The sequence below is a fragment of the Rana temporaria genome, unplaced genomic scaffold (assembly GCF_905171775.1).
Source record: "Rana temporaria unplaced genomic scaffold, aRanTem1.1, whole genome shotgun sequence".
Taxonomy (NCBI): Eukaryota; Metazoa; Chordata; class Amphibia; order Anura; family Ranidae; genus Rana; species Rana temporaria.
In genome coordinates, this window is record NW_024404565.1 from 20056 (window position 1) to 32986 (window position 12931).

General features: G+C 57.6%; 1 protein-coding gene across 1 annotated transcript in view; it reads right to left on the reverse strand.

The window, feature by feature from the left end:
• The window catches only part of LOC120922625 (vesicle-associated membrane protein 2-like), a 42966-nt gene that overhangs the window by 4697 nt on the left and 25338 nt on the right, over nucleotides 1-12931 (reverse strand). Inside the window, exon 4 of the mRNA XM_040334712.1 lies at nucleotides 123-174. Within this exon, the coding sequence (XP_040190646.1) occupies nucleotides 123-174 (52 nt within the window). The remainder of the gene's footprint in view (nucleotides 1-122; nucleotides 175-12931) is intronic.

Here is a 12931-nt window from a genome sequence, read left to right on the forward strand (position 1 = left end):
TTGTTCTGATGAATACGGTCCATCAGACCGTTCTCATCAAATTGACCGATCGTGTGTACGCGGCATTAGTTCTGTTACCTTTCTATCATTTCCTCTGTAACTGATCGTCCCATAATACTCACCCACCGTCACAATCACCATGGCGATACCGAGCAGACCGACAACAACCAGCAGCTGGGGGAAGAAAAAAAAGAACGCCATGTGGGTTACAAAGTCCCTCCAAGTTCCCAAATGATTCCCGAAGAGGACAATTCAAGGATATGAAGGTTTTATGTGAATTATTTTTGCTATTTTTTAAATAGATTTTTGAATTGCTGCTTTACATGTATCTGTGTCTTCCCAGAACAGAGGAGCGCCAATACACAGGCCAACCACTTCCCAATCCTCAGCCCACCACTTCCCAATCCTCAGCCCAGCCACTTCCCAATCCTCAGCCCAGCCACTTCCCAATCCGAAGGCCAACCACTTCCCAATCCGAAGGCCAGCCACTTCCCAATCCGAAGTATCTGTGTCTTCCTAGAACAGAGGAGCGCCAATACACAGGCCAACCACTTCCCAATCCGAAGGCCAGCCACTTCCCAATCCTCAGCCCAGCCACTTCCCAATCCTCAGCCCAGCCACTTCCCAATCCGAAGGCCAGCCACTTCCCAATCCTCAGCCCAGCCACTTCCCAATCCGAAGGCCAGCCACTTCCCAATCCTCAGCCCAGCCACTTCCCAATCCGAAGGCCAGCCACTTCCCAATCCTCAGCTCAGCCACTTCCCAATCCGAAGGCCAGCCACTTCCCAATCCGAAGGCCAGCCACTTCCCAATCCGAAGGCCAGCCACTTCCCAATCCGAAGGCCAGCCACTTCCCAATCCTCAGCCCAGCCACTTCCCAATCCGAAGGCCAACCACTTCCCAATCCGAAGGCCAGCCACTTCCCAATCCGAAGGCCAGCCACTTCCCAATCCGAAGGCCAACCACTTCCCAATCCGAAGGCCAACCACTTCCCAATCCTCAGCCCAGCCACTTTCCAATCCGTAGCCCAGCCACTTCCCAATCCTCAGCCCAGCCACTTCCCAATATGCAGCTCAGCCACTTCCCAATACGTAGCCCAGCCACTTCCCAATCCGAAGGCCCACCACTTCCCAATCCTCGGCCCAGCCACTTCCCAATCCTCAGCCCAGCCACTTCCCAATCCGAAGGCCAACCACTTCCCAATCCTCAGCCCAGCCACTTCCCAATCCGAAGGCCAACCACTTCCCAATCCGAAGGCCAACCACTTCCCAATCCCCAGCCCAGCCACTTCCCAATCCTCGGCCCCGCCACTTCCCAATCCGAAGGCCAACCACTTCCCAATCCTCAGCCCAGCCACTTCCCAATCCTCAGCCCAGCCACTTCCCAATCCTCGGCCCAGCCACTTCCCAATCCGCAGCCCAGCCACTTCCCAATCCTCAGCCCAGCCACTTCCCAATCCTCGGCCCAGCCACTTCCCAATCCTCAGCCCAACCACTTCCCAATCCTCAGCCCAGCCACTTCCCAATCCTCAGCCCAGCCACTTCCCAATCCACAGCCCAGCCACTTCCCAATCCTCAGCCCAGCCACTTCCCAATCCTCAGCCCAGCCACTTCCCAATCCTCAGCCCAGCCACTTCCCAATCCTCAGCCCAGCCACTTCCCAATCCGAAGGCCAACCACTTCCCAATCCTCAGCCCAGCCACTTCCCAATCCTCAGCCCAGCCACTTCCCAATCCTCAGCCCAGCCACTTCCCAATCCTCAGCCCAACCACCTCCCAATCCTCAGCCCAGCCACTTCCCAATCCTCAGCCCTGCCACTTCCCAATCCGAAGGCCAACCACTTCCCAATCCGCAGCCCAGCCACTTCCCAATCCGAAGGCCCAGCCACTTCCCAATCCGAAGGCCAACCACTTCCCAATCCTCAGCCCAGCCACTTCCCAATCCGAAGGCCAACCACTTCCCAATCCTCAGCCCAGCCACTTCCCAATCCGAAGGCCCAGCCACTTCCCAATCCGAAGGCCAACCACTTCCCAATCCGCAGCCCAGCCACTTCCCAATCCTCAGCCCAGCCACTTCCCAATCCGAAGGCCAACCACTTCCCAATCCTCAGCCCAGCCACTTCCCAATCCTCAGCCCAGCCACTTCCCAATCCTCAGCCCAGCCACTTCCCAATCCTCAGCCCAGCCACTTCCCAATCCTCAGCCCAGCCACTTCCCAATCCTAAGGCCAGCCACTTCCCAATCCTCAGCCCAGCCACTTCCCAATCCTCAGCCCAGCCACTTCCCAATCCGAAGGCCAACCAATTCCCAATCCGAAGGCCAACCAATTCCCAATCCTCAGCCCAGCCACTTCCCAATCCTCAGCCCAGCCACTTCCCAATCCTCAGCCCAGCCACTTCCCAATCCTAAGGCCAGCCACTTCCCAATCCTAAGGCCAGCCACTTCCCAATCCTCAGCCCAGCCACTTCCCAATCCTCAGCCCAGCCGCTTCCCAATCCGAAGGCCAACCACTTCCCAATCCTCAGCCCAGCCACTTCCCAATCCGAAGGCCAACCACTTCCCAATCCGAAGGCCAACCACTTCCCAATGTGTCTTCCCATAACAGAGGAGCGCCAATACACAGGCCAACCACTTCCCAATCCTCAGCCCAGCCACTTCCCAATCCGAAGGCCAACCACTTCCCAATCCTTAGCCCAGCCACTTCCCAATCCGAAGGCCAACCACTTCCCAATCCGAAGGCCAACCACTTCCCAATCCGCCGCCCAGCCACTTCCCAATCCGAAGGCCAACCACTTCCCAATCCTCAGCCCAGCCACTTCCCAATCCGAAGGCCAACCACTTCCCAATCCTCAGCCCAGCCACTTCCCAATCCACAGCCCAGCCACTTCCCAATCCTCAGCCCAGCCACTTCCCAATCCTCAGCCCAGCCACTTCCCAATCCGAAGGCCAACCACTTCCCAATCCAAAGGCCAACCACTTCCTAATCCGCAGCCCAACCACTTCCCAATCCACAGCCCAGCCACTTCCCAATCTTCAGCCCAGCCACTTCCCAATTCGAAGGCCAACCACTTCCCAATCCTCAGCCTAGCCACTTCCCAATCCTCAGCCCAGCCACTTCCCTATCCTCAGCCCAGCCACTTCCCAATCCTCAGCCCAGCCACTTCCCAATCCTCAGCCCAGCCACTTCCCAATCCGAAGGCCAACCACTTCCCAATCCTCAGCCCAGCCACTTCCCAATCCTCAGCCCAGCCACTTCCCAATCCGAAGGCCAACCACTTCCCAATCTTCAGCCCAGCCACTTCCCAATCTTCAGCCCAGCCACTTCCCAATCCTCAGCCCAGCCACTTCCCAATCCTCAGCCCAGCCACTTCCCAATCCTCAGCCCAGCCACTTCCCAATCCTCAGCCCAGCCACTTCCCAATCCTCAGCCCAGCCACTTCCCAATCCTTAGCCCAGCCACTTCCCAATCCTCAGCCCAGCCACTTCCCAATCCTCAGCCCAGCCACTTCCCAATCCTCAGCCCAGCCACTTCCCAATCCTCAGCCCAACCACTTCCCAATCCTCAGCCCAACCACTTCCCAATCCTCAGCCCAGCCACTTCCCAATCCTCAGCCCAACCACTTCCCAATCCTCAGCCCAGCCACTTCCCAATCCTCAGCCCAGCCACTTCCCAATCCGAAGGCCAACCACTTCCCAATCCGAAGGCCAACCACTTCCCAATCCTCAGCCCAGCCACTTCCCAATCCTCAGCCCAGCCACTTCCCAATCCTCAGCCCAGCCACTTCCCAATCCTCAGCCCAGCCACTTCCCAATCCGAAGGCCAACCACTTCCCAATCCTCAGCCCAGCCACTTCCCAATCCTCAGCCCAGCCACTTCCCAATCCGAAGGCCAACCACTTCCCAATCTTCAGCCCAGCCACTTCCCAATCCTCAGCCCAGCCACTTCCCAATCCTCAGCCCAGCCACTTCCCAATCCGAAGGCCAACCACTTCCCAATCTTCAGCCCAGCCACTTCCCAATCCTCAGCCCAGCCACTTCCCAATCCTCAGCCCAGCCACTTCCCAATCCGAAGGCCAACCACTTCCCAATCTTCAGCCCAGCCACTTCCCAATCCTCAGCCCAGCCACTTCCCAATCCTCAGCCCAGCCACTTCCCAATCCGAAGGCCAACCACTTCCCATTCCGCACCCCAACCACTTCCCAATCCGCACCCCAACCACTTCCCAATCCTCAGCCCAGCCACTTCCCAATCCTCAGCCCAGCCACTTCCCAATCCTCAGCCCAGCCACTTCCAAATCCGCAGCCCAGCCACTTCCCAATCCGAAGGCCAACCACTTCCCAATCCTCAGCCCAGCCACTTCCAAATCCGCAGCCCAGCCACTTCCCAATCCGAAGGCTTACCACTTCCCAATCCTCAGCCCAGCCACTTCCCAATTTGAAGACCAACCACTTCCCAATCCTCAGCCCAGCCACTTCCCAGTCCTCAGCCCAGCCACTTCCCAATCCGAAGGCCAACCACTTCCCAATCCTCAGCCCAGCCACTTGCAAATCCGCAGCCCAGCCACTTCCCAATCCGAAGACCAACCACTTCCCAATCCTCAGCCCAGCCACTTCCCAATCCTCAGCCCAGCCACTTCCAAATCCGCAGCCCAGCCACTACCCAATCCGAAGGCCAACCACTTCCCAATCCTCAGCCCAGCCACTTCCCAATCCTCAGCCCAGCCACGTCCCAATCCTCAGCCCAGCCACTTCCCAATCCGAAGGCCAGCCACTTCCCAATCCTCAGCCCAGCCACTTCCCAATCTTCAGCCCAGCCACTTCCCAATCCTCAGCCCAGCCACTTCCCAATCCTCAGCCCAGCCACTTCCCAATCCTCAGCCCAGCCACTTCCCAATCCTCAGCCCAGCCACTTCCCAATCCTCAGCCCAGCCACTTCCCAATCCTCAGCCCAGCCACTTCCCAATCCTCAGCCCAACCACTTCCCAATCCTCAGCCCAACCACTTCCCAATCCTCAGCCCAGCCACTTCCCAATCCTCAGCCCAACCACTTCCCAATCCTCAGCCCAGCCACTTCCCAATCCTCAGCCCAGCCACTTCCCAATCCGAAGGCCAACCACTTCCCAATCCGAAGGCCAACCACTTCCCAATCCTCAGCCCAGCCACTTCCCAATCCTCAGCCCAGCCACTTCCCAATCCTCAGCCCAGCCACTTCCCAATCCTCAGCCCAGCCACTTCCCAATCCGAAGGCCAACCACTTCCCAATCCTCAGCCCAGCCACTTCCCAATCCTCAGCCCAGCCACTTCCCAATCCGAAGGCCAACCACTTCCCAATCCTCAGCCCAGCCACTTCCCAATCCTCAGCCCAGCCACTTCCCAATCCTCAGCCCAGCCACTTCCCAATCCGAAGGCCAACCACTTCCCAATCCTCAGCCCAGCCACTTCCCAATCCTCAGCCCAGCCACTTCCCAATCCTCAGCCCAGCCACTTCCCAATCCGAAGGCCAACCACTTCCCAATCCTCAGCCCAGCCACTTCCCAATCCTCAGCCCAGCCACTTCCCAATCCTCAGCCCAGCCACTTCCCAATCCGAAGGCCAACCACTTCCCATTCCGCACCCCAACCACTTCCCAATCCGCACCCCAACCACTTCCCAATCCTCAGCCCAGCCACTTCCCAATCCTCAGCCCAGCCACTTCCCAATCCTCAGCCCAGCCACTTCCAAATCCGCAGCCCAGCCACTTCCCAATCCGAAGGCCAACCACTTCCCAATCCTCAGCCCAGCCACTTCCAAATCCGCAGCCCAGCCACTTCCCAATCCGAAGGCTTACCACTTCCCAATCCTCAGCCCAGCCACTTCCCAATTTGAAGACCAACCACTTCCCAATCCTCAGCCCAGCCACTTCCCAGTCCTCAGCCCAGCCACTTCCCAATCCGAAGGCCAACCACTTCCCAATCCTCAGCCCAGCCACTTGCAAATCCGCAGCCCAGCCACTTCCCAATCCGAAGACCAACCACTTCCCAATCCTCAGCCCAGCCACTTCCCAATCCTCAGCCCAGCCACTTCCAAATCCGCAGCCCAGCCACTTCCCAATCCGAAGGCTTACCACTTCCCAATCCTCAGCCCAGCCACTTCCCAATTTGAAGACCAACCACTTCCCAATCCTCAGCCCAGCCACTTCCCAGTCCTCAGCCCAGCCACTTCCCAATCCGAAGGCCAACCACTTCCCAATCCTCAGCCCAGCCACTTGCAAATCCGCAGCCCAGCCACTTCCCAATCCGAAGACCAACCACTTCCCAATCCTCAGCCCAGCCACTTCCCAATCCTCAGCCCAGCCACTTCCAAATCCGCAGCCCAGCCACTACCCAATCCGAAGGCCAACCACTTCCCAATCCTCAGCCCAGCCACTTCCCAATCCTCAGCCCAGCCACGTCCCAATCCTCAGCCCAGCCACTTCCCAATCCGAAGGCCAGCCACTTCCCAATCCTCAGCCCAGCCACTTCCCAATCTTCAGCCCAGCCACTTCCCAATCCTCAGCCCAGCCACTTCCCAATCCTCAGCCCAGCCACTTCCCAATCCTTAGCCCAGCCACTTCCCAATCCTCAGCCCAGCCACTTCCCAATCCTCAGCCCAGCCACTTCCCAATCCTCAGCCCAGCCACTTCCCAATCCTCAGCCCAACCACTTCCCAATCCTCAGCCCAACCACTTCCCAATCCTCAGCCCAGCCACTTCCCAATCCTCAGCCCAACCACTTCCCAATCCTCAGCCCAGCCACTTCCCAATCCTCAGCCCAGCCACTTCCCAATCCTCAGCCCAGCCACTTCCCAATCCTCAGCCCAGCCACTTCCCAATCCGAAGGCCAACCACTTCCCAATCTTCAGCCCAGCCACTTCCCAATCCTCAGCCCAGCCACTTCCCAATCCTCAGCCCAGCCACTTCCCAATCCGAAGGCCAACCACTTCCCAATCTTCAGCCCAGCCACTTCCCAATCCTCAGCCCAGCCACTTCCCAAGCCTCAGCCCAGCCACTTCCCAATCCGAAGGCCAACCACTTCCCATTCCGCACCCCAACCACTTCCCAATCCGCACCCCAACCACTTCCCAATCCTCAGCCCAGCCACTTCCCAATCCTCAGCCCAGCCACTTCCCAATCCTCAGCCCAGCCACTTCCAAATCCGCAGCCCAGCCACTTCCCAATCCGAAGGCCAACCACTTCCCAATCCTCAGCCCAGCCACTTCCAAATCCGCAGCCCAGCCACTTCCCAATCCGAAGGCTTACCACTTCCCAATCCTCAGCCCAGCCACTTCCCAATTTGAAGACCAACCACTTCCCAATCCTCAGCCCAGCCACTTCCCAGTCCTCAGCCCAGCCACTTCCCAATCCGAAGGCCAACCACTTCCCAATCCTCAGCCCAGCCACTTGCAAATCCGCAGCCCAGCCACTTCCCAATCCGAAGACCAACCACTTCCCAATCCTCAGCCCAGCCACTTCCCAATCCTCAGCCCAGCCACTTCCAAATCCGCAGCCCAGCCACTACCCAATCCGAAGGCCAACCACTTCCCAATCCTCAGCCCAGCCACTTCCCAATCCTCAGCCCAGCCACGTCCCAATCCTCAGCCCAGCCACTTCCCAATCCGAAGGCCAACCACTTCCCAATCCTCAGCCCAGCCACTTCCCAATCCTCGGCCCAGCCACTTCCCAATCCTCGGCCCAGCCACTCCCCAATCCGAAGGCCAACCACTTCCCAATCCGAAGGCCAACCCCTTCCCAATCCGCAGCCCAGCCACTTCCCAATCCTCAGCACAGCCACTTCCCAATCCTCAGCCCAGCCACTTCCCAATCCGAAGGCCAACCACTTCCCAATCCGAAGGCCAACCACTTCCCAATCTGAATGCCAACCACTTCCCAATCCGCAGCCCAGCCACTTCCCAATCCACAGCCCAGCCACTTCCCAATCCGAAGGCTAACCACTTCCCAATCCACAGCCCAGCCACTTCCCAATCTTCAGCCCAGCCACTTCCCAATCCTCAGCCCAGCCACTTCCCAATCCTCAGCCCAGACACTTCCCAATCCGAAGGCCAACCACTTCCCAATCCGAAGGCCAACCACTTCCCAATCCTCAGCCCAGCCACTTCTCAATCCTTAGCCCAGCCACTTCCCAATCCTCAGCCCAGCCACTTCCCAATCCTCAGCCCAGCCACTTCCCAATCCGAAAGCCAACCACTTCCCAATCCTCAGCCCAGCCACTTCCCAATCCTCAGCCCAACCACCTCCCAATCCTCAGCCCAGCCACTTCCCAATCCTCAGCCCAGCCACTTCCCAATCCTCAGCCCAGCCACTTCCCAATCCGAAGGCCAACCACTTCCCAATCCTCAGTCCAGCCACTTCCCAATACACAGGTCAACCACTTCCCAATCCTCAGCCCAGCCACTTCCCTATCCTCAGCCCAGCCACTTCCCAATCCTCAGCCCAGCCACTTCCCAATCCGAAGGCCAACCACTTCCCAATCCACAGCCCAGCCACTTCCCAATCCTCAGCCCAGCCACTTCCCAATCCTCAGCCCAGCCACTTCCCAATCCTCAGCCCAGCCACTTCCCAATCCGAAGGCCAACCACTTCCCAATCCGAAGGCCAACCACTTCCCAATCCTCAGCCCAGCCACTTCCAAATCCGCAGCCCAGCCACTTCCCAATCCGAAGGCCAACCACTTCCCAATCCTCAGCCCAGCCACTTCCCAATCCTCAGCCCAGCCACTTCCCAATCCGAAAGCCAACCACTTCCCAATCCTCAGCCCAGCCACTTCCCAATCCTCAGCCCAACCACCTCCCAATCCTCAGCCCAGCCACTTCCCAATCCTCAGCCCAGCCACTTCCCAATCCTCAGCCCAGCCACTTCCCAATCCGAAGGCCAACCACTTCCCAATCCTCAGTCCAGCCACTTCCCAATCCTCAGCCCAACCACTTCCCAATCCGAAGGCCAACCACTTCCCAATCCTCAGCCCAGCCACTTCCCAATCCTCAGCCCAGCCACTTCCCAATCCTCAGCCCAGCCACTTCCCAATCCGAAGGCCAACCACTTCCCATTCCGCACCCCAACCACTTCCCAATCCGCACCCCAACCACTTCCCAATCCTCAGCCCAGCCACTTCCCAATTCGAAGGCCAACCACTTCCCAATCTGCAGCCCAGCCACTTCCCAATCCTCAGCCCAGCCACTTCCCAATCCTCGGCCCAGCCACTTCCCAATCCTTGGCCCAGCCACTTCCCAATCCTCAGCCCAGCCACTTCCCAATCCTCAGCCCAGCCACTTCCCAATCCTCAGCCCAGCCACTTCCCAATCCTCAGCCCAGCCACTTCCCAATCCTCAGCCCAGCCACTTCCCAATCCGAAGGCCAACCACTTCCCAATCTGCACCCCAACCACTTCCAAATCCGCACCCCAACCACTTCCAAATCCGCACCCCAACCACTTCCCAATCCTCAGCCCAGCCACTTCCCAATCCTCAGCCCAGCCACTTCCCAATCCGAAGGCCAACCACTTCCCAATCCGCAGCCCAGCCACTTCCCAATCCTCAGTCCAGCCACTTCCCAATCCTCAGCCCAGCCACTTCCCAATCCTCAGCCCAGCCACTTCCCAATACTCAGCCCAGCCACTTCCCAATCCGAAGGCCAACCACTTCCCAATCCTCAGCCCAGCCACTTCCCAATCCAAGGGCAACCACTTCCCAATCTGCAGCCCAGCCACTTCCCAATCCTCAGCCCAGCCACTTCCCAATCCAAAGGCCAACCACTTCCCAATCTGCAGCCCAGCCACTTCCCAATCCTCGGCCCAGCCACTTCCCAATCCTCGGCCCAGCCACTTCCCAATCCTCGGCCCAGCCACTTCTCAATCCTCTGCCCAGCCACTTCCCAATCCTCAGCCCAGCCACTTCCCAATCCTCAGCCCAGCCACTTCCCAATCCTCAGCCCAGCCACTTCCCAATCCGAAGGCCAACCACTTCCCAATACTCAGCCCAGCCACTTCCCAATCCGAAGGCCAACCACTTCCCAATCCTCAGCCCAGCCACTTCCCAATCCTCAGCCCAGCCACTTCCCAATCCTCAGCCCAGCCACTTCCGAAATCTGAAGGCCAACCACTTCCCAATCCGAAGGCCAACCACTTCCCAATCCTCAGCCCAGCCACTTCCCAATCCAAGGGCAACCACTTCCCAATCTGCAGCCCAGCCACTTCCCAATCCTCAGCCCAGCCACTTCCCAATCCTCGGCCCAGCCACTTCCCAATCTGCAGCCCAGCCACTTCCCAATCCTCAGCCCAGCCACTTCCCAATCCTCGGCCCAGCCACTTCCCAATCTGCAGCCCAGCCACTTCCCAATCCTCAGCCCAGCCACTTCCCAATCCTCTGCCCAGCCACTTCCCAATCCGAAGGCCAGCCACTTCCCAATCCTCAGCCCAGCCACTTCCCAATCCGAAGGCCAGCCACTTCCCAATCCGAAGGCCAGCCACTTCCCAATCCGCAGCCTAGCCACTTCCCCCAGTATTCTGTGCGGGTACGCTCAATTGTGCGCATGTTGCATGAACAATGGCGCGTGTGCATCCAGTTCTGGTGCTAAACATCCTGGCCCGGATTCAAAAAGATTGTTTAGGCGGGCATAGCGTATCTCATATACGCTATGCCGCCGTAACTTTGAGAGTCAAGTCCTGTATTCAGAAAGAACTTGCGCCCAAAGTTACGGCGGTGTAGTGTATATGGTCCCGCGTAATTCAAAATAGGCTGGTAGGGGGCGTGCGTGTTGTATGCTAAACAGTCGTGACCCCACGTAATTGACGTTACTAATGAACGGCGCATGCATTGTCCGTGAACATATCCCAGTGCGCATGCTCCAAATTACGCCGCAAATAGTCATTGCTTTAGACGTGAACGTAACTTACGCACAGCCCTATTTGCATACGACTTACGCAAACGACGCAAAATTCGACGCTGGCCCGACATCCATACCTAACATTGGCTACACCTCATAGAGCAGGGGTAACTATACGCCAAAAAAAGCCTTACGTAAATGACGTAAAAAAATGCCACGGGCGCACGTACGTTTCTGAATCGGCGTATCTAGCTCATTACCATATTCAAAGCGTAAATCAACGGAAGCGCAACCTAGCGGCCAGCGTAAATATGCAACTAAGATACGACGGCGTAAGAGACTTACGCCGCTCGTATCTAGGCGACTGTGAGGCGTATCTGATTCTATGAATCAGGCGCCGAGTTGCGACGGCCCGCATTCGGAGTTACGCCGGCGTAACTTCTTTCTGAATCCGGGCCCCTATTTATAGTGAAAGAAGCTTCCTGGATGAAGCCACAAAGCTTAACCACTTAGTAACCGCCCTATAGACAATATACGTCTACAGGGCGGGTGGTTAACTCTAGGAGGGCGTCAATGTACGTCCTCCCAGAGTCCGTCTCCCGCGCGTCCCCTGGGACGCGCACACGGGAACATCCGTGACCGCCGGGTCCAGAGGACCCGGCCGATCACGAATCGCGGTAAACGGCCGCTGATAGCGGCCGTTTACCATGTGATCGCTCCGTCCAATGACGGAGCGATCACATGTAAACAAACCGGCGTCTTTTGATGACGCCGGTTCCTCCCTCCTCTCTCTGTACCGAGCGGTAGTGTGAGAGGGGGGAGCGCGGGTGTCAGCAGTGCTGTGGATGGATCTGTGACTATTGCAGTCACAGATCCATCCATCCCTGCTCAGCCATCCCTGAAACCCCCTGCAATACCCCCCCTTACAATACTCTGCAATACTCTGCATACCCCCTTACAATACTCTGCAATACTCTGCATACCCCCTACAATACTCTGCATACCCCCTACAATACTCTGCAATACTCTGCATACCCCCTACAATACTCTGCAATACTCTGCATACCCCCTACAATACTCTGCAATACTCTGCATACCCCCTACAATACTCTGCAATACTCTGCATACCCCCTACAATACTCTGCAATACTGTGCAATACACTCTGCAATACCCCCCTACAATACTCTGCATACCCCCCTGCGCAATACTCTGCATACCCCCCTGCGCAATACTCTGCATACCCCCCCTGCGCAATACTCTGCATACCCCCCCTGCGCAATACTCTGCATACCCCCCCTGCGCAATACTCTGCATACCCCCCCTGCGCAATACTCTGCATACCCCCCCCTACGAAATACTCTGCATACCCCCCACCTGCGAAATACTCTGCATACCCCCCACCTGCGAAATACTCTGCATACCCCCCCTGCGCAATACTCTGCATACCTCCCCTTCGCAATACTCTGCATACCCCCCTGCGCAATACTCTGCATACCCCCCTGCGAAATACTCTGCATACCCCCCTGCGAAATACTCTGCATACCCCCCCTGCGCAATACTCTGCATACCACCCCCTGCGCAATACTCTGCATACCACCCCCTGCGCAATACTCTGCATACCACCCCCTGCGCAATACTCTGCATACCACCCCCTGCGCAATACTCTGCATACCCCCCTGCGCAATACTCTGCATACCCCCCTGCGCAATACTCTGCATTACTCCCCGGCAATACTCTGCATTGCTCCCCGGCAATACTCTGCATTGCTCCCCGGCAATACTCTGCATTGCTCCCCAGCAATACTCTGCATTGCTCCCCGGCAATACTCTGCATTGCTCCCGGCAATACTCTGCATTGCTCCCCGGCAATACTCTGCAATACCCCTGCACAATTACTCTGCGCAATTACTCTGCAATACCCCCGCACCAATACTCTGCAATACCCCCGCACCAATACTCTGCAATACCCCCGCACCAATACTCTGCAATACCCCAACACCAATACTCTGCAATACCCCAACACCAATACTCTGCAATACCCCCGCACCAATACTCTGCAATACCCCCGCACCAATACTCG